This window comes from Pseudophryne corroboree, chromosome 1, assembly GCF_028390025.1.
Source record: "Pseudophryne corroboree isolate aPseCor3 chromosome 1, aPseCor3.hap2, whole genome shotgun sequence".
NCBI classification, from domain to species: domain Eukaryota; kingdom Metazoa; phylum Chordata; class Amphibia; order Anura; family Myobatrachidae; genus Pseudophryne; species Pseudophryne corroboree.
The window spans coordinates 1,225,634,918-1,225,659,868 of NC_086444.1; the positions used below are offsets into that span (position 1 = coordinate 1,225,634,918).

Consider the following 24,951-nt stretch of genomic DNA (forward strand, 5'->3'; position numbering starts at 1 on the left):
TAGTCAACAGACTTTTGGACAGCAGCTAGTTGGGGGAATTGGAAATAATCTAGTATGTAGGTTGCGGTGTATGTGGTGGAAGAGTTATACCATAGTGTCAGTTTCCCTTATTCTGAGTTATATCAACCTCAGTCATTGAGAGGGGAAAATGGGCCAGTAGGGCTATCGAGATAGTCCCCAGGGTAAAGATAGGGGGCATTTTCTTCATCCTCCTCTGGTCTTCTGTCTTCGCTAGGTGGGAGGTCAGGGCTGTCCGCCCCTGTTCGTACCTCACTGGAATCACCTGTTTCCTCCTCTAGGTCTGGTCTAGGAGTTTTCTTTACTCGGGAAGCATGGATCCAGGTGGGACTCTCTTCTGTCAGGACTGCGGTTCGGGTTACAGCAACGACTTCCGCCTCTGGGCCATAGGTGAAGTCTCCTGGGCTCTTGCTGCGGGGGAGGATCTTCACCACTACTCTGTCTCCGACCTTAAAAGGGTGTGTTGGTTCCTGTGGATTCAGAGGGTTTTTTACAAGCGACATCATGTTCAATCTCATCAAGTTTGGTTATGAGGGCCCTGACATACTCTTCCCTTATAAGTTCTAGATCTCCTTCCTGTATCATCAACGGTTTCTTAGCCCAGGGTGTGGGGAAGGGTCTACCCATTAGTATTTCAAAGGGTGAGTATCCTAGAGTTTTCTGTGGGGTCATTCTGATTTCTGCTAGGATAATGGGAAGGACCTGCTTCCATTTGTGGAAGGTACCTCCTGTGGCCTTCCTTAGTTTGTCTTTGAGGGTCCTATTCATTCTTCCTACGACCCCTGAACTCTGCAGGTGGTACGGGATGTGAAACTTCCACTCCACCTGCAGAGCTTTTACTAAGGCCTGTGTGATTTTGGCTGTAAAGGCTGAGCCTTTATCACTATTTATTTGCAGGGGGCACCCCCATCTAGGGATGATTTTCTGTGTTAGGATTCTTGCTACTATCTTGGCATCCTCTGACTTAGTTAGGAATACTTCTGGCCAGCGAGAGAACATATCTACAATGACCAGGGCATATTCTTGTTTACCTGTACCAGGGATATGGGTAAAATCAATTTGTAAGTGTGTAAAAGGGGTGGTGGGGTATTCAAGATGCTGGTGTTTCGCTTTATTAGGGTTGTTAGGGTTGTTCCTGAGGCAGGTGATGCATCTGCTAACATATTGGTCCACAAGTGTTTTGGCCTCAGTAACATAAAAATCATTGGTTAGTAGGAGGAGTGTTGTGGCTTTACTATGGTGACCAACACCATGGTAATGGGCAATGAGCAAAGGGGCACTGGACTGGGGTATACAGGGTTTCCCCTCTTTGCAGATTAATCATGATTTAGGATTTTTCTGCAGATTTGGGTAAGTCCAGTCGGAGAGATCAGTATTAGTCGCAGCAGCTTGAAGTTGAGTGAGCAGATGGACGTTGTCAAGGGAGGGACATGCTCTAGTGAGTGCAATGAGTTCTGCAGCTTGCGCGGACTGATAAGGTATTGGTAGGGTTTCCAACACAGTGTCAGGGAGGGTGACAATGGCATAGCCAGCCTGGTATGTATTGTCATTGGGCCTACTACAGGAGCCGTCAACAAAAACTATGTCTGCGCCTGGTATGGGAACGGGAGACATGTCAAGTCTGGGAGAAGTTTCAGCTTCAATGGAAGCAGCACAGTCATGTAGGTCGGGTGGTTCATCCTCGGGACCTTTCAAGCCTAAAAGGGCATTGAGAATGGGTGCAGGGCCAGAAGAACTAGCAGTGTACTTGATGGTAAGGGTAGGGTTACTCAAAAGGAGTACTTCATATCCACTAAGGCGTTGTGCTGACATGTGCTGTGTGTGTAAGCCTTTAAGTATTGCCAGGACATCATGTGTGGTGTGGAGTACTGTGATGTGGCCTAAAGTGAGGGTAGTGGCCATTTCTGCAACCATTGCACAGGCTGCCAAAGCCCTGAGGCAGGCAGGCATACCTTGCACAGACACTGGCATGACTTTGGAAAAAAAATGCCACGGGGCGCAACTTCCCTCCATGAAACTGTGTGAGCACCCCCGCCATGGTTTTACAATTGTCCCTTGCATATAGATGGAAAGGTAGTATATAATTGGGGAGGCCAAGTGCCGGACTTTTCATCAACATACATTTTAAACTTTCATATGCAGTTAACATTTCTTGTGACCATTGTACAGTTTTAGGTTTGTCCTTCAGTGTGGCTTGTCTCAAAATGTTATCATAATAAGAGCAATCAGAAATCCACTGTCTGCAGTAATTTACCATACCCAGGAAGGACAGTAGTTCCTTCTGGGTAGTTGGGGTGACCAGGCCCAATACAGACTGTATGCGTTGTGGACTGATTTTCCTCTCTCCCTGAGTGAGCACAAAACCTAAGTAATCAACATGCTTTTTACACCATTGCATTTTTGTTTTGGACACCTTGTGTCCACATTCACAAAGCCAGTTTAGTAATGAAACACCATCCTCTCGGCAGGCCTCCTCAGTTTGACTACAGAGCAGCAGATCATCTGCATACTGTAGCAGGACTGAACCATGGTGAGGTTGCCAGGGCCTCAATGTGGCCTGGAGACAACAGGTGCGTCAATAATCTGCACCAGGTAAGTTGTTTACCCTCAAAAGAAAAGGCAAAAAGTAATTGTGTCTGTGAATCTACAGGTATGCTGAAAAAGGCATTCTTCAAATCAATTACAGAGAAGAACGCAGCATCTGCAGGGATTGCAGAAATGAGTGAGTTTACATCTGGAACAATTGGTGCAATTGGGACAATTAACTGATTGATCGCTCTGAGATCCTGTACAAATCTTATACTGCCATCAGCTTTGGCAACAGGGTTCACAGGAGTACAGTATGGTGATACAATATGTCTGAGAATACCCTGTTGTAAGAATTGCTGTATCATGGGGCGGAGACCTTCTATAAACAGGTTGTGAGTCGGGTTTGAGATTGGCCTTATATGGTGTGCATGAGATTAGGCCAGTGTCATATGGACCTTCCGACCAAAGAGCGGGGTTTACTTGAGCTAAGTCAGGCATTGGTGGGTATCCCATTGACTCCCATTGAAGGAGCAGTCTTTTCCAAATCACCATCATATAGGTCAGAACACAAAACACTGGTTGTTGTACCGCTGTCCACAAAAAAGGGAACTTTACTTCCATTTATAATAAGTGGCAGCAGAGGTGAATCTTTCCCTGACTGCGGGGTTGGTTCGGTCTGTCAAAGCGTCTGGAGTTCTGATAGTTATGAGTGAGTGCAGGTTTCTTTACATCAAAACACCCTGCAGCCTCTTTCTCATACAGATGTTTTTTTTAAATCTATCGTACTATCAGAAGTCCAGGAAGAGACGCTTTGCTTAACAGAAACTATGACAGAAGGTAGAAGGTTGTTAATGAAGGTGGAAATGAGTAAGCTTTCTGAGTTAATCAAAGGTAAGCCAGCGTCATCTGTCCAGCAGTCCTTAAACCTTTTCCAAAACTCAGTAACAGACTATGAAGGTTTCTGTTTACAAGCTACAGCGACAGGCAAAGAAGCACAGGCAAAGAAGCACGGGTTTTAAAGACTTCCTTCATATGTGTATAGCTGCGTCCTTTGCAAGCTTTGCGCAAATAAGATATACAGCCATCGGGGGTAATGGTGGGCTTGGGACAGTGTTTTACTATTATCTAAACTCTGGGTTACTGGTGCGTTAGGGATAGAGCTAGTGGACGCATTTTCTAGCAGTGGAGTTGGAGGCGATCCCATCTGGTGTGAAAGGGTTACTGCTGCTAAGAGATCTGTGTCTTTAAGCGCAGGATATATTGGAATGTAAGGGGGAGGCGAGAGGGTTTTCAAAGATTTACAGTTTCTCACTTCCTTTTTTCTGTGCTGTTGGGAACTGATATTTTTAATCCTCCATATAGAAAGGGTAATTACTGCCTTCCCATGGGAATGGGTCCTGTCCTGCTTTCTCTGTCTACCCTGCTAAATTATCCACCCAGGGATCAATCAAATAATAATCAGAGGTAGAACTACGGGCCACGTATTCTTTACATGTCTCGGAGGGGGGTATACAGTTTTCTTACGCTGACCAGAGCCCATAGTAAAAACACAATTTCCAACAACTTTCTATGCATGCATCAGCTAACCAGTTAATTAGTTATTGACAATATCACAATATCATCTGCATAGTACTTTAACAAAAAACAATTGATAGTAATAATCTGTACGTTTACTCACCACTCGTACAGGGACTTGGAAATGCAGCGTATTGTGATAGGAAGCAAGAAAGTTATAAGGGTATTCAACAGACGTGCACTTACCACCCGTCAAGCTGAATACATGAAACTTATACTCTAATATCTGTTATTAATAAGTAGACAATCAAATCGAGGTATAATCTACGTTATGTATAGACTCCCAGGTCTATTTTAAGTATCCCAGATACTAACGTCTTTGGAGAATTGCGCTTGGACCCCCGGTCCCTTCTCAGACGTATCTTTAAGTCCCAGACATTAAAGATGTTTGGTCACGTGTTCCCAGAACACTGACACGGATTCAGCTTCAGTGTATGACCGCAATCCCGTACGGCAAAGACAGACAATAAATTCTCTATCTTACCGTCCGGGGACGACCAACTGAATCACGGACGGAGCCCCCATTTGAAAGGATTCCTCCTCTATTCTTTAACCCTCGATGTGATAGCCTCTTAGACGTCCGTGAGTGTAAACCTTTTTTGCTACGAGTAACATGCACAACACAAGCAGTAAAGATTCACACTGTTTATTGTTTGTTTAACAAAAGTATATAAAAGAAAGGATTTAGGGCGTGTATATCCCAAGTCAATAACTAATTGGACAGAACACAAAGGGGGCTAACATAACATGATTGGCTAGGAACTGCCGCAGTGGAAGGATATGCATATATGGGCAAGTTGGTACTCAAATAGGAAGGTTATTCACACGGTATAAAAAGATAACGGACAAGGACAGTAGCAAAAAATGTGCTGGAACAAACAGTTCTGTAACACAAACAATTCTATGACATGTGAAGCAGAGACGAGCTTTAACCCTTTCAGTAACCATGGTTACCCAGCAGTAGTAAGGCAGTATATGTTGTATGCGCAGTATTAATTGACAGTAACCATGGTTACCCAGCAGTAGTAAGGCAGTATATGTTGTATGCGCAGTATTAATTGACAGTAACCATGGTTACCCAGCAGTAGTAAGGCAGTATATGTTGTATGCGCAGTATTAATTGACAGTAACCATGGTTACCCAGCAGTAGTAAGGCAGTATATGTTGTATGCGCAGTATTAATTGACAGTAACCATGGTTACCCAGCAGTAGTAAGGCAGTATATGTTGTATGCGCAGTATTAATTGACAGTAACCATGGTTACCCAGCAGTAGTAAGGCAGTATATGGTGTATGCGCAGTATTAATTGACAGTAACCATGGTTACCCAGCAGTAGTAAGGCAGTATATGGTGTATGTGCAGTATTAATTGACAGTAACCATGGTTACCCAGCAGTAGTAAGGCAGTACATGTCGTATGCGCAGTATTGACAGTAACCATGGTTACCCAGCAGTAGTAAGGCAGTACATGTCGTATGCGCAGTATTGACAGTAACCATGGTTACCCAGCAGTAGTAAGGCAGTACATGGTGTATGCGCAGTATTAATTGACAGTAACGTGTAGTTTCATTGCGCTGTTTATCTAGAAATGACTTTGTATTGTCACATTGTATGACACCCAGTTCGTGTTATTTATTTATTTTTTATTAAGGGACAGATTTATCAACGAGTAATATTCTTGCTATCACTCGTTACGAATGATAAATGGCGCTCCGGCCAATCAGCTCCTAACTGTCATTTTTCAAGCACATGACATGAGCTGATTGGCTGAAGCAACATTTATCATCCGTCACAAGAATATAACTTTAGATAAATCTGCCCTTATGGGGTATATTTACTAAAGTGCGGGTTTTTTAGAAGTGAGATGTTGTGTATAGCAACCAATCAGATTCTAGCTTTTATCTTCTAGAACAGGGATGGGGAAACTTCGGCCCTACAGCTGTTGCTGAACTACACATCCCAGCATGCCCTGCAACAGTTTTAGCATGGCCAAAGAGCAAAACTGTAGCAAGGCATGCTGGTATGTGTAGTTCAACAACAGCAGGAGGGCCGAAGTTTCCCCATCCCTGTTCTAGAAGGTGATAGATAAATGATAAGTAGAATCTGATTGGTTGCTATAGGCAACACCTCCTCTTCTGAAAACCCGCACTTTAGTAAATATACCCCATAATGTCCTATTTATGTGTAAGGCGTGTCTCAGTGATTGGTGTGAGCGTTCTGCCATTATCACACGTGTACCAGCGCAGTGTCACAGCGTTCTCTGTCAGTGGCTGAATGGTGAGTTAGAAGTGTGTATATACTGTATACTGTGGGGAGCAGGGAAGTCTGTACCTGTGGGGTTCCGATGACATCCGGTCTGAGACCCCCTCTTCAGCCCAGAACTCCCCCTGCAGGCGGGCGCCCCAATATGCACATTATATATTACACCGCAGCTGGCAGGGCCCATCGCCATTACTGCGAGAACTGGACCCTTGTCACAGAGCAGTGTGGTTTCTCCACATGACAATATATGTATTTATCTAGAATGTACACAGCATTACATACACTGTACTGTACTGTAATTGGAATATCTTTGTAATAAAAGACCAGAGTCCGTTGTTTCTTTATTGTCTGTATTTCTTTGTTTTCCAGAAACAACATCGATATTAACAACAAGCACTAATACCACAATAGAAGACAGCGCTGCACAGCTAACAGGTCAGGATATAATAACACCGTATTCCAGGTGCCACCGTGCAGAGAGGAAATGGGAATGTGCGGTGCCGTATGGTGCAAATTACACCCAGGCCGAAGGGATGGGGGCAAATCCTTACTCCTCTGCAGGGACCTCTCTCCACTATTACTCTAACCACGAGCCTAATTCAGACCTGATCACAGCAGCAACAATGTTCTCTAATGGACAAAACCATATGCCCTGCAGGGGGGGACGATGTAACATGTGCAGAGAGAGTTAGATTTAGGTGGTGTGTGTTCAAACTGAAATCTAAATTGTAGTGTAAAAATAAAGCAGCCAGTATTTACCCTGCACAGAAACAAAATAATACCCCCAAATCAAACTCTCTCTGCAAATGTTACATCAGCCCCCCCTGCAGTGCACATGGGGGGTCATTCCGAGTTGATCGCTCGTTGTTGTTTTTTCCGCAACGGAGCGATCTATCGCTAACGCGCTTGCGCAATGTTCGCACTGCGACTGCGCCAAGTAAATTTGCTATGCAGTTAGGATTATTACTCACGGCTTTTTCTTCGTTCTGGTGATCATAATGTGATTGACAGGAAATGGGTGTTACTGGGCGGAAACTGGCCGTTTTATGGGTGTGTGCGGAAAAACGCTACCGTTTCTGGGGAAAACGCGGAAGTGGCTGGAGAAACGGGGGAGTGTCTGGGCGAACGCTGGGTGTGTTTGTGACGTCAAACCAGGAACGACAAGCACTGAACTGATCGCAGATGCCGAGTAAGTCTGGAGCTACTCAGAAACTGCTAAGAGGTGTGTAATCGCAATTTTGAGAATCTTTCGTTCGCTATTTTAAGAAGCTAAGATTCACTCCCAGTAGGCGGCGGCTTAGCGTGTGCACAGCTGCTAAAAGCAGCTTGCGAACGATCAACTCGGAATGAGGGCCCTGGTTTTGTCCATTAGAGAAAGATGTTGCTGCTGTGATCAGGTCTGAATAAGGCCCCATGTCAGGAGCTGTAATTGCTGGAAGATCCCCAGTTCCATGGGAGACTTCCTTACAATGCTTATATAGGGGATTATTTCATCAAGAGGTTCCCAACCCAGTGCTCTGCAGGATTGTATTATTACAGTTTAGTATGACTAGAATGAAATCAGTAATCGCTGCAGTTTATTTAAAAAAATGATATATATTTTATTTTTATTATGTGCTACTTGAATTTGCAGAATTTGGAAGAGCATGCTATATTTATGTATTTAGGGGATAAATGAGGCGTTACGTAGATAACGGACATGTCTGTAAATGACGTATGTTGAGCTCCCCCCCACCCCAGTCCTGTATCTGCCCTGTCTGTATAATGGCGGAAGATGTGACCCTTACACTCTGCTTCCTCTGCAGGCTGCTTGGTATCACTCTGTATCTCTCTGTATCCTGCCACCAGCGGCCTCCTGTCTGTGCTGGGTGAGTACCCTGTAGATCTTTCTCTAGAGGTGAAAGGTTATTATAGGCAGCCTGACCCCTGGTATGCTCCGGCTGCACTACGATCCCTGTCTTTGTACTGCAGCGGCCTGTCTGGCAATGTGCATTGGGGTAATATAGATATCACTTGGGGGTAAATATATCAGTGTCAGGGTCTGTGGGTAACTATATACCTCTGATGCTACATGCCATTAGTCTGGATTTACTATGCTTTGTAAATTAGCTTTGGAGGCATCCTTCCTAAAGTACTCTAATGTTCATAGGCTTCGCTCCACTCCTCAGCTGGGAGAGGGATCTTTGGAGGTCCGACCCCCTTTCTCCTCCTCGGTCCTATGGAAGTATTACATTATGATGAGGGAATGTAACCTTGCACTTTGCTTCCTCTGCAGCCTGTATTATACATTTGTGCCCTTCACTGAATGTCCTCAAGCATCTGCAGGGTGAGTGTAACCTTATTATTGTCCACCTGCCCCCAGCTTGCTCTGGTGCCGGACACTACAGGTCCTGTGTTTGTACACTTACAGTATATGAAGAGAATGGTGAACTTGAGTATTGTAGGCACTATAGGGATGGATGGATCTTGTTAGGTTAAGTTGATGTCTGTAAAATGACATACAGTAGGGTTTGGCAGCTGATCAGTTGGAGACCAGATATATACAGTATATGATGGAGTCAGTATGGATGGTGTAATGGATATCATTACTGCCTCACTGCACTGAGGTTCTGGGTTCAATGCCCACCATGACCGTAACTGTGTGGAGTTTGTATGTTTTCCCGTGCTTCAGTGGGTTTCCTCTGGGTACTCTGCTTTCCACCTACAATCCAAAAATTGACCCAGTTTGAAATCGCTATAGATCTCTGCAACCGCCAACCGCCCATGAATGAAACGCTTGCCACTTGAAAGGGCGGGGTATAGAGTTCCGGATAACCACCGCTAGAGGCCTCCCCCGAGGCACCCACAGCCCCTAGTATGAGTTGTTCACAGGACACTCTGAGAGGCATTTGGGATGAATTGAACTACGCTCCCGATGTGGTGCGTACAGCAGGTGGATAACTCATTAAACCATTTGTATCTTTTTGTGTAATTGTAACATGTTGTCACCGCAAATTATACTGCTTTACAATTGGGTCCATCTTATTAAGACACCCTGTATACTGACTGCTAGGTTAATTGGCTCCCAATAAAACTTAACCCTAGTGTGTGTATCCATGTGGTAGGGTATATAGATTGTAAGCTTGTGTGACTGGACAAATATTCTCTGTAAAGCGCTACGGAATATGTGTTATTATAAATTAACTGGTAGTAATAATAATAAAGATGTACATCCATCTCCTATATTATGCCTGACCATATACTGTAAGTGACTACCTCTGCTGTAACTTTCACATCCATCATTTACCATCTGTGTCCTCTCTCTGGCCTCCAGTCTGCCTGATCCCCATGATTTGTGTTGCAGGGGTACAAGATCTGATCAGTAGACGCTGTGTTGCACCTATGCGGCGTATATTAGGACTACAAGATAAATCAGAGACTAGAGGTAAGCCTGTAAAGAGACGATGCACTGCCAGAGTGGGGGTGGAGACTATTGGTAATGCAGATTAGGATCAGTGCGCCTGATTCAGAGTTTCAGGAAATGGCTTGTGCTATGATCACGATTGCTATACAGGTGCGAAAATATGGTCATGACTCAGCCGCTGTATTACGTCTTACCTGGCGCATCCGCCGCTCATGTACTACAGTGGAAACATTGGTGGCGTATTCGTCACCTAAGACACCTGACCTGTCCTGCTTTAAATGAATTGATAGGGCAGCACGGATGGTGTAATGGTTAGCATTGCTGCCTCACAGCACTGAGGTTGTGGGTTCATGCGGTGCCTAAAAAAGAAGCACAGACGGGATTGAATAATCTGGGAAGTGTCACATGGGCGCGCCATTCTTCCTATCACAGCGACGGCAGCCCCTGGCTTACCGTAGGGCTCATTACCCTATGTATTGCTTTGTGAGGGTGGAAATAATTGGTCTCCTCTATGGAGCTATCGCCCAAAAAATGTTATATGGTCACCGTGCCCAAATATTACATGTCTGCAGGAAATATGGGCTCACAGGTGTAACTCTATTACTGTATTGTGTGTCAGGGAAATGGCTTTGGGCTCGTGAATTAACACGGCGTTCCCTCCCTCTATGTTTTGCAGGTGGTCCGCCTCAGAAAATTTTAAGTCGGGTTTGTTTGATAAACCGGTATATCTCTCTGCTCTGTCAGCTTGTCAGCATCTGCCTGTGGCTCGCCTGTGGTAAGAAGCAATCAGCGCACATAATAGGCCTACAGGGGGCGGCGCAGAGCTGAAGGCAGGTCAGTTTTGCAGACGGATATTGTGGATGGTGGCACAGCGCGTGCTCCGCAGCTCCAGAGTCGTACATAGCGCAGCTGCGGCTGAAGGGTGTAACTGGGTGGTAGCCGGGCTTTCACAAGGAGACTCAGGTGCAGATGTACTAAAGCCTTGGAGAGAGATAAAGTACCAGCCAATCAGCTCCTGTCTGTCGTTTTTCAAACACACATGATAGGTAGGAGCTGATTAGCTGGTACTTTATCTCTCAACACTTTATCACTCCCGAGGCATTCGCCCCTAATGGCCTTATTTGTCAATGAGTGATACACTTCACTGTGAGTAATAAATTGCACCAGCCAATCAGCTCCTAGCTGTCATTTTTCAAACACAGCCTGTGACATGGCAGTTAGGAGCTGTTTGGCTGGTGCAGTTTATCACTCACAGTGAAATGTATCACTCATTGATAAATAAGGGCATTAGTCTGGTGCGGTGAGATGGAGTGTACGCATAGACACGTCTATTTTCAGATGTTCTCTTGCAACAGGGATAGAGCAGGAGTGAGTATGCACAGGTAATGATGGTGGCTATGAAGAATAGGGGCGCTAGATATGTTCTACTCTGCATGTGGGTGAATATTCTGCGTTTCTCCGCGCACATAATCTGGGTGTAATTACAGATGATTCGCCTCCAGCACTGCATCAGCTCTGCTGTACTTACTGCAGTCACAGTAATAAAGAGTAATGTCCGGGTGCACATGTAATTCCTGCTCAGTGTTATCCATGTGTCCCTGTGTAGTGTCCCCGGGACGTGTGCTGGCTGCACTGTAGATGGCAGAACATGGGGAATTGTACAGTACAAGAAAAACAATGGGAGAGCGCTAATTTAATCTGCAGTAGATTTTATTATTCAATGATTAATAAAACTAAAAATAGTACCGGCCAGTATCAATAAAATTGACTCATATTTTAGTAAAACACATGTACATTACACCAATACATATAAACAGTGACCTGCAAAAAGCTGTATTATAAACGTGCACCAAATCTCTGTTTGAAAGTCCTTAATTGATACTTTCTATTTTTGGCTACAAGTTTACTGTTCAGTCCACATATCCAATGTAGCAATATACGCATGCACCTGATAGTTTTTTTCTTTGCAGTTGATAAGTGCCAGTTACTTTAATAATGCAATTAGTCACTTTTTGTTAGTTTTGACTGCAGTATTTGTTTGATAAAAAGCAGTCATGCATGGCCATGCAAAGAATATATCTGTGCTAAATCCAAAGCTGTTGTTAGCAGATAAGATATCTTAGCATACTTTTTATGGGTCAGTCAGCAAACCTCTTTCACCGTAGTTGGGTGATTATCCTCCCGGCTGCAGCTCTTTTATTCAGCCTTATCTGGAGTCCGTATATCACCTCTATAGCAGCGATGTTCCTCCCGGCTGCTTACTCACTGTCAGCTTTCTCGGAGGTAGTGGTCACTTCTCCGCCTTGTGCCCCTTCTTTGCACAGGGGTATCTTAATAACCAGCCGGCTGGTAAATGTAACTCCGCTATCCCGTGTGTGTGGGAGACAAAACAGACGCGTTTCCCCGCCTCTTTAGACCTCGGCGGCTTCCTCACACTGAGGTCTAAAGAGGCGGGGAAACGTGTCTGTTTTGTCTCCCACACACACGGGATAGCGGAGTTACATTTACCAGCCGGCTGGTTATTAAGATACCCCTGTGCAAAGAAGGGGCACAAGGCGGAGAAGTGACCACTACCTCCGAGAAAGCTGACAGTGAGTAAGCAGCCGGGAGGAACATCGCTGCTATAGAGGTGATATACGGACTCCAGATAAGGCTGAATAAAAGAGCTGCAGCCGGGAGGGTAATCACCCAACTACGGTGAAAGAGGTTTGCTGACTGACCCATAAAAAGTATGCTAAGATATCTTATTTGCTAACAACAGCTTTGGATTTAGCACAGATATATTCTTTGCATGGCCATGCATGACTGCTTTTTATCAAACAAATACTGCAGTCAAAACTAACAAAAAGTGACTAATTGCATTATTAAAGTAACTGGCACTTATCAACTGCAAAGAAAAAAACTATCAGGTGCATGCGTATATTGCTACATTGGATATGTGGACTGAACAGTAAACTTGTAGCCAAACATAGAAAGTATCAATTAAGGACTTTCAAACAGAGATTTGGTGCACAGCTTTTTGCAGGTCACTGTTTATATGTATTGGTGTAAGGTACATGTGTTTTACTAAAATATGAGTCAATTTTATTGATACTGGCCGGTACTATTTTTAGTTTTATTAATCATTTAATAATAAAATCTACTGCAGATTAAATTAGCGCTCTCCCATTGTTTTTCTTGTTCTATTGATTTGAGGGGTTTTTAAACCAATTACCCCTGGGACAGCAGCAATTTCTTCTGTGGAATAAAGGCGCCTGTGGTTTTTTGGAATTGTACAGTACTCTGCAGAAGGGGTTGGTGCTTCCAGGTATAAACCTGGTGACATCTCGCTGTCCCTGCTCGCTGGGGACTATGAATTCCCAGGAATAGGAGAACGGGCGGATCTGGCTCATTCATCTCACCTGACCTCAGCCCATACAGTTATTGAAAAAGAGATTGTTGTAAACTCCAAAGTGATTACATTCAGAAAGTGATAACATCTGCGTGGTGGGGGCGGTCCTGTGCCCGCCTCTCTGCAATCACCTTTCTGTTGTATTAGTGTATTGGTTTGGTTTTGTGTGAAAACGTTGTCCCATGCCCCTGACCTAGCAGTGTTTCTAAAGATTGCACATTCTTCTTCACAAACGTTATGTACTTTTGATATACGGGTTCTCACAATACCGACTCTGGCATCCTGTTGTTTGAAATCCTGACAGGGGTGAGGTAAGTATGTTACCCCTTGTCTCCTACTCTCTAACCCTAACCCTGCCTTCCCGCAGCCTAACCTTAGCCTCCCCCTGTGGTGCCTAACCTACCCCCCCCTCCTTCCCTGCAGCCTAACGCTAACATCCCCCCTACCCCTGCAGCCTGACCCTTAAATCTAACTTCCCACCGGAGGTGCCTAACCCTAACCCCTTCCTCCCTGCAGTCTAACCCTAGAACCCCCCCTCCCTCCGCAATCTAACCCTAATTTCCCCAGGTGGCACTTAATCCAAACCGCCCCCCGGCACTAACCCGCCCGCTATACTTACAGTCGGAATGCTGGCTGTCAGGATTCTGGCGTTGGTCTCCTGACCCTGTTGCGATTCCGGCGTTGCCATTCTGGCAGGTGTCGGTATTCTGTCTGTTGTCGCTTGTGATGGACGCCGCCTGTAAATGTGCACCATCTTCCAGTAAAGGAGCCTTACTGTGTAGTGTCCATCCGGGAGGTTGAAGTCTCTGGCCCTACAATTGTGACATCAAAATAAAGAATTATTCAGTTTTTGTTATAAAGACATGTCTGGTAAGAGTGTTATTTCTGCCCACAGGGTGTCTGGAAAGGCCAGCCAGGATCTCCATTATAGTATGTGCAGCCGTCTCCTCTGCTGCCCAGCTATATTATGCCTGCCCACGTAAGTATCCATCTCTGTGATCTCTCATATCCATCACTAACCATCTAGGCCTATAACCCCCCTGATCCCCATGATTTGTGTTGCAGGGGTACAATATCTGATCAGAAGATGCTGTGTTGCACCTGTGCAGCGTATATTAGGACTAAAAGATAAATCAGAGACTAGAGGTAAGTCTATAAAGAGAAGATGCACCGGGGGAAGTGTATTGCTAAGGTAGATTAGTATGGGTATTCTTTCCAAATTATATAACAACTTAAAATCCAAATTTCAACCCCACATTATATAGTTGAATTGGGAATTAACCCATAAAAAGCTTATTGTTTATACAGATGTGTCCTCCCTGTAAGTTAAACAGCCTTCTAGTCCCGCAATGCTGTGGAGTGACACGATAGTGCCTAGCAACTTTACGCGTGACTTTTCCCATTCAAATGCATCTTATTTGCAAAATGATGTGAATAGGATGCATGAGCAGCTTCTGCTGATTAAAATGATATGCAACATACCTGTATTCTGTGTGCAACCGTGGCTGTATCTGCATACGTAATGCTGTGCTGCATTACATATGAAAACACTGTAGCGTAGTATTTCATATGCAGATACAGTCGCAGCTGCGCACAGAATATAGGCATGCCGTATGTCATTTTAATGAGCAGAGTCTGCTTGCGTGTCCTTTTCACGTAGTGATGCAAATTTTTAGGCATTTTTAGTGGAGTTGCACGGGACCTGTCAGCTTACTGACGCTAGGCATCTCCCGCTGCATAGCATATTGAGGCAAGATGTATGCAGACACATCTGCATTGTATAAATCTTCATTAAAATGCCTAATGTTCCGCATCAATCCCAACTGTCACACTATGAAAATTCCCATGGTTCCGAGCCCTCAATCAGTGCACTGGACCAGAGAGTAGCTCCCAGGGAGAAGATACCGGAGCCTTACCATGAGGTGGGAGAATGTGTGCTTAGTGCAGTTCTGTCTCCTACTGGTTCTGTTATGTTTGTTTGTTTATTATATAAAGTTTAACCTTTTCATGACCACTTATGTTTATATTAAGTAAGTACAGTATGTTTGATACAGCCTATAACAGGGGTTCCCGACTATGGTTCTCAAGGCACACTAGCAGTCCACTTTTTAAGTAAAGACATACTCGAGCACAGGTGACTTAATTAGTACCTCAGTTATGTTAACCATCTGTGTTCAAGCATGCATATCACTTAAACCTAGACTCTTAGAACTGAGGTTGGGAAACCCTAGCCTACAGTATACCATCTACACCATGTATTCCGTACACTGTCCAGTGTATGAAAAGGGTAATGTGTACATACTGTATATGTCCAGCAGGTCAGTACTAGATGCGTCCTCTTTTAGACTTGGTGCGTACAGGCCGGAGTATACAGATGGCGGAACTCTATGGGTCATATTAGTAGGCTGCAATTTTTTTCTTCAGAGATTTTGCCACAGGTTTAGGAGCAGCAAATTTTTGTAAGGCAAAAGGTACCTGCTGGCCGCCGCTATAAATCCTCCACAAATACACAGAAAAATCAACACTTTTTCCAAATCGTACCCTATTATACAGTATTTGGCCCCATTTCTATTTCGTTCTCTGGATCCAACCGTGCGATCCACCATATGGCCTCATGAATGAAGCCTATGTCTACGTTTCTATGTTTCTAAGCCTGAAACAAATCTTTTACCAGTGTGTTATGGAATGCCGGGAACAGGGCGACAGCTCTTCTGAGAACCGGATCACACGAGTTGGGAAGCACGAGACAACAGGGTCTTCAGAGTAGCTCTGAGATAGGGCGACGGCCGTTTCAGAGATAGTCAGCTGGACCCTTCAGGCTTGACATGGAGTTTAGGTCATGGAGGACATTTAAAAAAAAATCCTCTCCAAAAGCTTTTTGAAAAAATTAAGAGATACTCAGATGCCATCAAAAGAGTTTGAAAACATAAATATTCACGATAGTTAGTAAAAATATTGATTGATAAATACAGTACAGTGGGTCCCTATCTGAGGTGTGTTTTCTTTATAGTCTGCGTTTTGTTTAGAAGTCCTATAGGTATTTTTCTATGTGTGTGAGTGTGGTTTTACTGTGTGTTTTTGTTTTATTTTCTTATGTTTCATGTTTTTGTATGTGTATTTCTGTTAAGTCCGCTAATGTCTGTACAAGGCACCACAATCCTCCGTAGCCTAATTGCATTATATTCCAAACAACCAATGTTGCCTGTCAAAATCAATTCATTCACTGTACCTGTTTTCTTAGCAATCACCTGTTTGAGCGGGTTGGGTTCAGGAGTTTGTAAACCTAGCCCTCCACCCTGCGGCATAACCCTAACCTCCCCCAGATACGTATGTTCGGGATTCCTGCGCCGGTCTTCTTGCTGCCGGCACCGGTCCATACTTCAGAAGCCAACGACATTCCATATGAGCCTGATCCTTTTTTCAGGGGGTTTGCCGGTGATTTTACAGCAGTTTTAAGAACCGCTCCCTGATAAATGTGGTTTCTATCCTGTTGCACGTTCTAAAACATCAATGATATACAACTCCAAAGTGTGGTTTCATGTAGCGGTATTGACCTTAATAAATTGACGGATTGCAAAACTACCAGAAAACCAAAATCATCCCTTAGTAAATCTAGCTCCTAGACTAAAGGCCCATACACACTAGGAGATTTTCATTTCAAAAGACTTTGACAACATCTCTGAAAGATATTTCTTTCACCAAAGTTTAGCCAGCTAATACTCTGACCATTATTACCAGAAGATCGCTGGAGGAGGCCTAGCTACGTTCATGTGTTACATGACAGTGGGGGTCATTCCAAGTTGATCGGTCACTAGCTAGTTTTAGCAGCCGTGCAAACGCTATGCCGCCGCCCACTGGGGAGTGTATTTTAGCTTAGCAGAAGTGAGAACGCTTGTGCAGCCGAGCTCTGCAAAAACAGTTTGTGCAGTTTCTGAGTAGCTCTGAACCTACTCAGCGCTTGCGATCACTTCAGCCTATTCGTGTCCGTGTTTGATGTCATACACCCGCCCAGCGAACGCCCAGCCACGCCTGCGTTTTTCGGGCATGCCTGCGTTTTTGCAAACACTCCCTGACAACGGTCAGTTGACACCCAGTAACGCCCCCTTCCTGTCAATCTTCTAGCGGCCGCCAGTGCGAAGAAAAACTTCGCTAGAACCTGAGCACAACCACAAAGTGCTTTGTACCCGTACGTCGCGCGTGCGCATTGCGGGGCATACGCATGCGCAGAAATGCCGTTTTTTCACCTGATCACTGCGAAAATCGTCAGCGACCGATCAACTCGGAATGACCCCCTGTGTGTGGTTGGGCTATACAATACCTGTGATTTCCAGTAGCACCTGTCCTATTATTTAGTTATAATGTGCAGTCGTGAACTGATATAAATTTGACCTTTTAGGGAAAGTTACTGAATGTCTTCATCACGCCCAAATATCTACAGATTTATAAAGTGATGATGTTTTCCCAGCAGCGCTCTATATAGAATGATATCCGGGCAGAGTCACTCTGTAGCTTAGAGTAAGCTGGCTGCTCCTGTATGTAACATCCCATCCGTCCAATGTACTCCAGTCCGAGAACTCACAGTATACTAATAGAGAACTGAATTCAGACCTTTTCTGCTCTCCGTTTCCCAGGTGATGGCGCTAACTGTAACCGGCGGAGACGGCTGATCTATGACCTCTGCTTTATCATTATACTGGATCTTATACTGACAATCTGCCCATTTGTAATTTACTACGCAACATCTACATGTAAGTAATTATTATGTACCTACAGTATGTACCTTGCAATGTTCAATACCTGGTGAATGTATAGCATCAACAAGGCAGAATATTCAGCTAAAAACCTGTAAAGATAGGTACAGAATGGCTGTGAGGCAGTAATACTAACCTAAGCCATACATGTGCTGTATGGTGAATACAGCACATGTATGGCTTAGGTTAGTATTACTGCCTCACAGCCCTGCAGTCATGGGACCAATTACCAGTCATAGCACTATATGTGTGGAGTTTGTACGTTCTCACAGAGTTCGGGTGGGTTTCCTCTGGGTGCCCTGGGTTCCTCCCACACTAGTTGGTTCATTGGCTTTTGACAAAACAGTAACCCGTGTGAAAGGCAGTGTTAGCTCCAATGGTGCAGGGGCTGATGTCCCTACTATGTGCGTGCTATATACTGTAAATAACTGCTAATCAATAAAATATATAACACATCTGTAGAACAGTTATTGGTAACTTGCTACTATTAGTGGTTCACCTTCAACTGCCCTCTAGCTTCAGAAGGGCCACACGGTACCTTAATCTCAGTAATACATGAGCCCAGCACCTCTCACTAATGAAAGGCCCCTATCTGTAATAACACATTGGTAGGCATTTAAGGCGATTGTTACAAGGGGGGGACACGTGTCACCCTCGGCCGCCTCTTGCCTGTAACTGCAATAGAACATACAATGTGTTACTGTACAGCATGATTGGCCCAATCCCCCAATGGTCAGGTCAGGAGATTAGGAATATTAAACATGTTTAAAAATCCAGATCCCCCGATCCAATCCAGGATCAGGGAATCGGTCATTTTTAGCATGTTCAATATCCCCGGTCCCCCGACAGATTAGCGATTGTCACTGCCCGCCGAATGGCAAATCCGGTCAGCAGAACGGGGGATCGGGGCTGAATAGGGGGCCTTTACAGTCTACTGGGGAATAGGAGCGTTATACTCAAGGAAAGGCTCTACAGATTGCATATTGGTGCAGTGGGCTGTACTGTATGATCCAGTCACACAGCAGTGCTGGGGTCAGCGGGACGTGTGAGTGTATAGAGAGAGAACATATGTTACGTTATGTGTGGGCTGTATAGCAGGTGGGTCACAGGGGGCTCCCGTGATCTTGTTCCCATCATATGGGAGCGGACGGTATAAGAGAAGCTGAAAGGTCGAAGAAGATAACATACAAGATACACTGGTGGTATAGATAGCGCAGGTGATGAGCAGAAGTGAAGCCCAAGAGCTTACATTCTAAATGGAGGGGGTAAACAGTTGGAGGGTGGGTGGCAGTGAGACACAGTGGGTAGGGGGAGTGAGAGGGGGGGGGGATTGTGTCAGCAGTACCTAGTGCATTGATTGGTCAGAGAGCACTACTAGCGCTACGTAATGTAGGTGACAGGGACTCTACACTTGGGTCTTACACAGGAGACTGGCAGGTGAGTGATGTAAGGATAAACTTATAGTAACTAGGTAGGTAAATGCCAGGTCAGGACCTATTTATAGCTCGGTGATGGCGGCTGACGTGTATTGCGCCGTAGGGAGAGACAGTAACTGATTATTCATTTATTTTCCAGGTCACAGAGTCACTCATGAAACTCTGGGCTTCTGTATAGCAGCGTTGGTCTCTGTGGGTACAGCCGCAGTGATTTTCCTGTTCTGTAAGTACTGCGTCACTGTGCTGTATATAATGGATGTGATGTAACAGGCTGTCTGCAGGCCTCTCAGGAGAAGTGTGGTCTGGGGATGGGACAGGCTGCAGGGCACCTACTGAACCGCATGCCAGGCGTGTGGAGCTGGAGCAGGGACCGGCTGCTGGAAGGCTGATACCTCTGGTTATGGACATACTAGAGACAAGCTGCCGGGGTCCAGTGAAAGGGGAGAGTCCCAGCTCTTGGAGTATACCCTCAGAAACACTCTAAGTCAGACAGAACTGGAGATATCTGGCCAGGAAGAGCAAATAACGGGCCCAGACAGGGGCTGTTTCTGTGAAGTCGGATATCTCTCTGGTTCCCTATGACCAATTTTCAAAGTTCTGGTGACTCTGTAAAGAGGGGACCCTCAGATATCAGCCTCAGGCCCATAGATTCCTGGTGCCCTAGGGCAACTACCAATTAAGCTCAATGGAATAGACGGCCCTTTGTCAATCATGTGAAAAATGAATCACCCCCCCCAAACTTAATAGCTGGCTGTGCCACCTTTAGCAGCAACAACTGCGACCAAACGCTTCTGATATCTGAAGCTCAGTCTCCCGCGTCACTGTGGGGGTATATTGTCCCACTCTGCGTCCATTCAGCCACACTGGAGAGCTTTGGAACATGAACTGTCCATTTAAAGTCTTGTCCTGCTACAGCATCTAAATTGAGTCAGATCAGGACATTGACTAGGCCACTCCAAAACCTTCATTGTGTTTCTTTTCTAAACGCAACTCTTTACACCAAATGGGGCGGATGACCCCGATCCACACACTTACCTGTAACAACATGCACAAATCGTCACATCATCGACACAAGGAGACTCCGTCTATTCTAAAATCCGTGTCTGCAACGTTCCTTGTTTGCAAAGGGGCCTTCAAGAAGATGTCATTCTAATATCTCCTGTGCTGCCATTATAATAATCACCTCTATATACTGCACTATGGCCCTCATTCCGAGTTGTTCGCTCGCAAGCTGCTTTTAGCAGCTTTGCACACGCTAGGCCGCCGCCTACTGGGAGTGAATCTTAGCTTATCAAAATTGCGAACGAAAGATTCTCAAAATTGCGAATAGACACTTCTTAGCAGTTTCTGAGTAACTCCAGACTTACTCGGCATCTGCGATCAGTTCAGTCCGTTTAGTTCCTGGTTTGACGTCACAAACACACCCAGCGTTCGCCCAGACACTCCCCCGTTTCTCCAGCCACTCCCGCGTTTTTCCCAGAAACTGTAGCGTTTTTTCACACACACCCATAAAACGGCCTGTTTCCGCCCAGAAACACCCACTTCCTGTCAATCACATTACGATCACCAGAACATAGAAAAAAACGTGAGTAAAATACCTAACTGCATAGAAAATTTACTTGGCGTAGTCGCACTGCGGACATTGCGCATGCGCATTAGCGACTAATCACTCAGTTGCGAGAAGAAAATAATGAGCGAACAACTCGGAATGACCCCCTATGTACAGTATGGAGGCGATCTCCAGTCACTGTATCCAATTGGTTGATAGACCATCTGGTGATTAGCGCAGGTTTCATAACGAAACCAAAAGATTCAGACCAATTCCTACCCGTTACCGGGCTGAGAACGATGAGGTCCATACACTGAACAGTAATCACTGAAGCCAATGGATTGGTCGGTGTGAACAGTTCTAGTGCAGTGTATGGCCAGCCTTCCTGTCACTCATACAGTAACATTAGCATTCTTATACAATGGATGATTTTATAATATGAATTATTAATTTGCAACATTAATTATTGTACCTGTATAGACTTTGGGGGTAATTCCAAGTTGATTGCAAATTTTTTAGCAGTTGGGCAAAACGATGTGCGCTGCAGGTGTGGCAGATATAACATGTGCAGAGAGAGTTAGATTTGGGTGGGTTATTTTATTTCTGTGCAGGGTAAATACTACCTGCTTTATTTTTACACTGCAAATTAGATTGCAGATTGAACAAACCCCACCCAAATCTAACGCTCTCTGCACATGTTATATCTGCCTCCCCTGCAGTGCACATGGTTTTGCCCAGTTGCTAACAGAATTCCTGCTGCGATCAACTTGGAATTACCCCCTTTGTTAATAATTCCACACAACACAAGTACGTCATGCTGCATGAGTTGAATTGTAACAAAGAAAAGATAAATTAAAAGTGATCTTCATTAGTAATTTGGTATTTGGTGCATTAACGATGGTTGCCTGATTCCAGACTTCGCTGTACACTTTCCTTTAGGTTGCGTACGAAACGCTACTGAGACCAACGTCAGCGCTGAGGATCCAAAGTCCAACAGTCCTGATACGGAGTCATCACCACAAGCTGAATTACTAAGTCAGGAAAAAGGAAACGGCCTGAGTACAGACGCACAGAGAGCGGTGAGCAGCAGCTTCTGCGCGGTACCGTGTGATCTCAGTCCTGCAGCTAGCACAGGCGTGGTACAGTACCACCGATAGAGAGACATGGGGACGTCAGGTTTGTATGGGGGATGCGATGCCACCCGATGTATCAATATTGGGAATGCAAAGCATTCCAGATATTGGGGGTCATTCCGAGTTGTTCGCTCGATGTCGATTTCCGCAACGGAGCGATTAAGGCAAAAATGCGCATGTGCATGGTACGCAGTGCGCATGCGCTAAGTATTTTAGCACAAAACTTAGTAGATTTACTCACGTCCGAACGAAGAATTTCAATTGTTGAAATGATCGAAGTGTGATTGACAGGAAGTGGGTGTTTCTGGGCGGAAACTGACTGTTTTCTGGGAGTGTGCGGAAAAACGCAGGCATGCCGGGATAAAACGTGGGAGTGTCTGGTGAAACGTGGGAGTGTCTGGTGAAACGGGGGAGTGGCTGGGTGAATGCAAGGCGTGATTGTGACGTCAAACCAGGAACGAAACGGACTGAGGTGACCGCAGTGTAGGAGTAAGTCTCTAGCTACTCAGAAACCGCAAAGAATTATTTATTTGCAATTCTGCTAATCTTTCGTTCGCAATTCTGCTAAGCTAAGATACACTCCCAGAGGGCGGCGGCCTAGCGTGTGCAATGCTGCTAAAATCTGCTAGCGAGCGAACAACTCGGAATGAGGGCCGTTGTCCCCTGCAGCTGCACCATCTGAATATGGCAGTAGCCCCTTGTAGCTTATGTGCTACAGATCGCCATTGTAGCCGGCGGCAGGTTCTCCTGGAACCCTCCCCGGAAGTGGCCTCTGTGTTGTGCGGTCAGAGCTGACTTCGCATGCGCAGAAGTTCCTGGCAACCGTCACAGCGCATCGCAGAGCCCCCATCCCCTACCTGTGCTGAAAGATACATTCAGGGGATAGGATCACATATTGCAATGAGATCCTGGATGGTAAAATCCCGCCCAGATCACATTAAATATATGTGATCCTTGATAAATGGACCATTTAGTAACATGGCGCAGACACAGAATACAGATTAAAGTGGAATTCTGGTATAGTCAGCCAGAGTATTAATAAGATCACCCTTTTGTGACCCTGACTTACAGAACTGCTCTGCCCTCTCTCTTAGGATGGAATTGACGTTGCAAATACCAATGAGCGGAACAGTAACACTGACGGCCCAAATCCCAACGTGCCTGGTACAGAACCTCCACTAAACCACGTCCTTCTTGGATAGGAATAAGAAAAGCTCAATCTCCGGCGGGATGTCTGAGTTGTGGCATCTGCCAGACGACTAAGATCATTTGCTTTAGCCAAACTCAGGACCCTGTGAACTACTAAAGCCATTGTATTACTGCGGGTGTTCCTCCAAGTGACTGTATTATCCGCTAGGAGACTTCATTTATTTATTAACAGTTTCTTATATAGCGCAGCATATTCCGTTGCGCTTTGAAGCACCTAGAGACTAATGGTGACAGCAGACTATCAGATGGACACCCAGTTTTCTCACCTGATTCTGTATGGTCTTCCTGTTGGGTGGTGAGAGCTGCAGATGCAGATTCCTTGTTATAACGCACTACTTTTGTACATTGCACTGAGTATGTAATAGCTTTTTATAACTGACTGATTCAGATATGTACGGACAAATCCAAATATTGGGAGTCTGCGCAAGCACGTTGTACTCATTGGCGGTCTGGATCTTACAATATCGCTCACAGTGGATTGGTTGTGGGAGGGGGGCCCCAAAGTGGTGTCTTGCTTTGAGCCCCGTAAGGTTTGAAGCCGCCCCTAGCAGGGAGTGCCATGGCTTTGACACCAGAAGGCTTAGGGGGCCCCCGAACCAAGTTATATAGTTGTCTACCAAGTTATGGAACTGGCTTCTAAGCGAATAGGTCCTGGCCTGAGAAGAGTTTAGAAGATCTCCAACCAAAGTATAATTTCCTCCTTTAGGATGTATCCCTCTAGGGTAGGAGATAGTTGGACCATGCCCCCTCCTCCCCTGCACTTACACTCACTGCAATCCTCAGCCATGAAGGCCCTACAGACTCGGGGCTGTCGTGTCATATTTCAAAGCTGCCAGTAAGGATGGAGCACTTGAAGCTTCACCATCAACAAATAATGTGAAACATAAACCAGGGCACCTCTATGGGGCATAACGTGAAGAACCGCTGGGAAGAGAGGTGTCTCCTAGAAACATTAGGGCGGGTACCCCTTGAAAATGGTGCTATGGGGATCACAAAGTTTTGGTTATTCCTCAGATTGTTATCCAGCACTGGCCTGTTGACAGGATTTACAAATGCACAAATTAATGTTAATATTCAATTTATTTATATAAGAATGTATATATGTTTATATGTGTGTATGTATGAAAGTAAGTAAATCTATTTTCTGCTTTTTGCTATAAACAGTTTAATAGTCTTTATTCCTAGATTTGATAGTCACCAGTGGGACCTCAGGCCTTTCATACAGTATGCTGGTCTCCAGAGTGTCAGACTGACCCACAGAGGTGCAGGGGAAATCCCCAGTGGCCCACCCACTTCTCTAGGGGTCAGGCTCCAGAACAAGCACTGGGGTTATTACATGATTACAATATTAGAGGCTGAGTGGAGCAGGGTCACTGATGAACATGGACGCTTGGTTCACTGCTATAGAAACCACACCAGGATTTGCCCTCCTGCCAATCAGAGTGGGTGATCACACTCTGGATCTCTTGTTGGCTGTGGGCTTTACCATAATGAACACAGTTCCTGTCAGTGATCCGGATGGAATTGTGGCTCTGCCTTTATTCACTTACCTACAATCAAGTCATCCCAGGGGTAAGAGCATAGATTGGTAAATGTCCTTTACAACGGCCTGTATTTCACCTATACTACTCCTAAAGCAGTTCTCATTGAGTTTTAGACACTGACAGCCAGTAATTTTTATATATATATATATATA

General features: G+C 45.1%; 1 protein-coding gene across 1 annotated transcript in view; it reads left to right on the plus strand.

Annotated features, from left to right (window-relative positions):
* The window catches only part of LOC134930754 (uncharacterized), a 39,264-nt gene extending 14,848 nt beyond the window's left edge, over positions 1-24,416 (plus strand). Inside the window, exons 3-13 of the mRNA XM_063925357.1 lie at positions 6,753-6,818; positions 8,189-8,251; positions 8,659-8,709; positions 9,727-9,807; positions 10,463-10,561; positions 14,073-14,156; positions 14,243-14,323; positions 17,809-17,925; positions 19,504-19,587; positions 21,853-21,992; positions 23,141-24,416. Of these exons, the coding sequence (XP_063781427.1) occupies positions 6,753-6,818; positions 8,189-8,251; positions 8,659-8,709; positions 9,727-9,807; positions 10,463-10,561; positions 14,073-14,156; positions 14,243-14,323; positions 17,809-17,925; positions 19,504-19,587; positions 21,853-21,992; positions 23,141-23,248 (974 nt within the window). The 3' untranslated portion in view covers positions 23,249-24,416. The remainder of the gene's footprint in view (positions 1-6,752; positions 6,819-8,188; positions 8,252-8,658; positions 8,710-9,726; positions 9,808-10,462; positions 10,562-14,072; positions 14,157-14,242; positions 14,324-17,808; positions 17,926-19,503; positions 19,588-21,852; positions 21,993-23,140) is intronic.
* Positions 24,417-24,951: the final 535 nt, after the last annotated feature.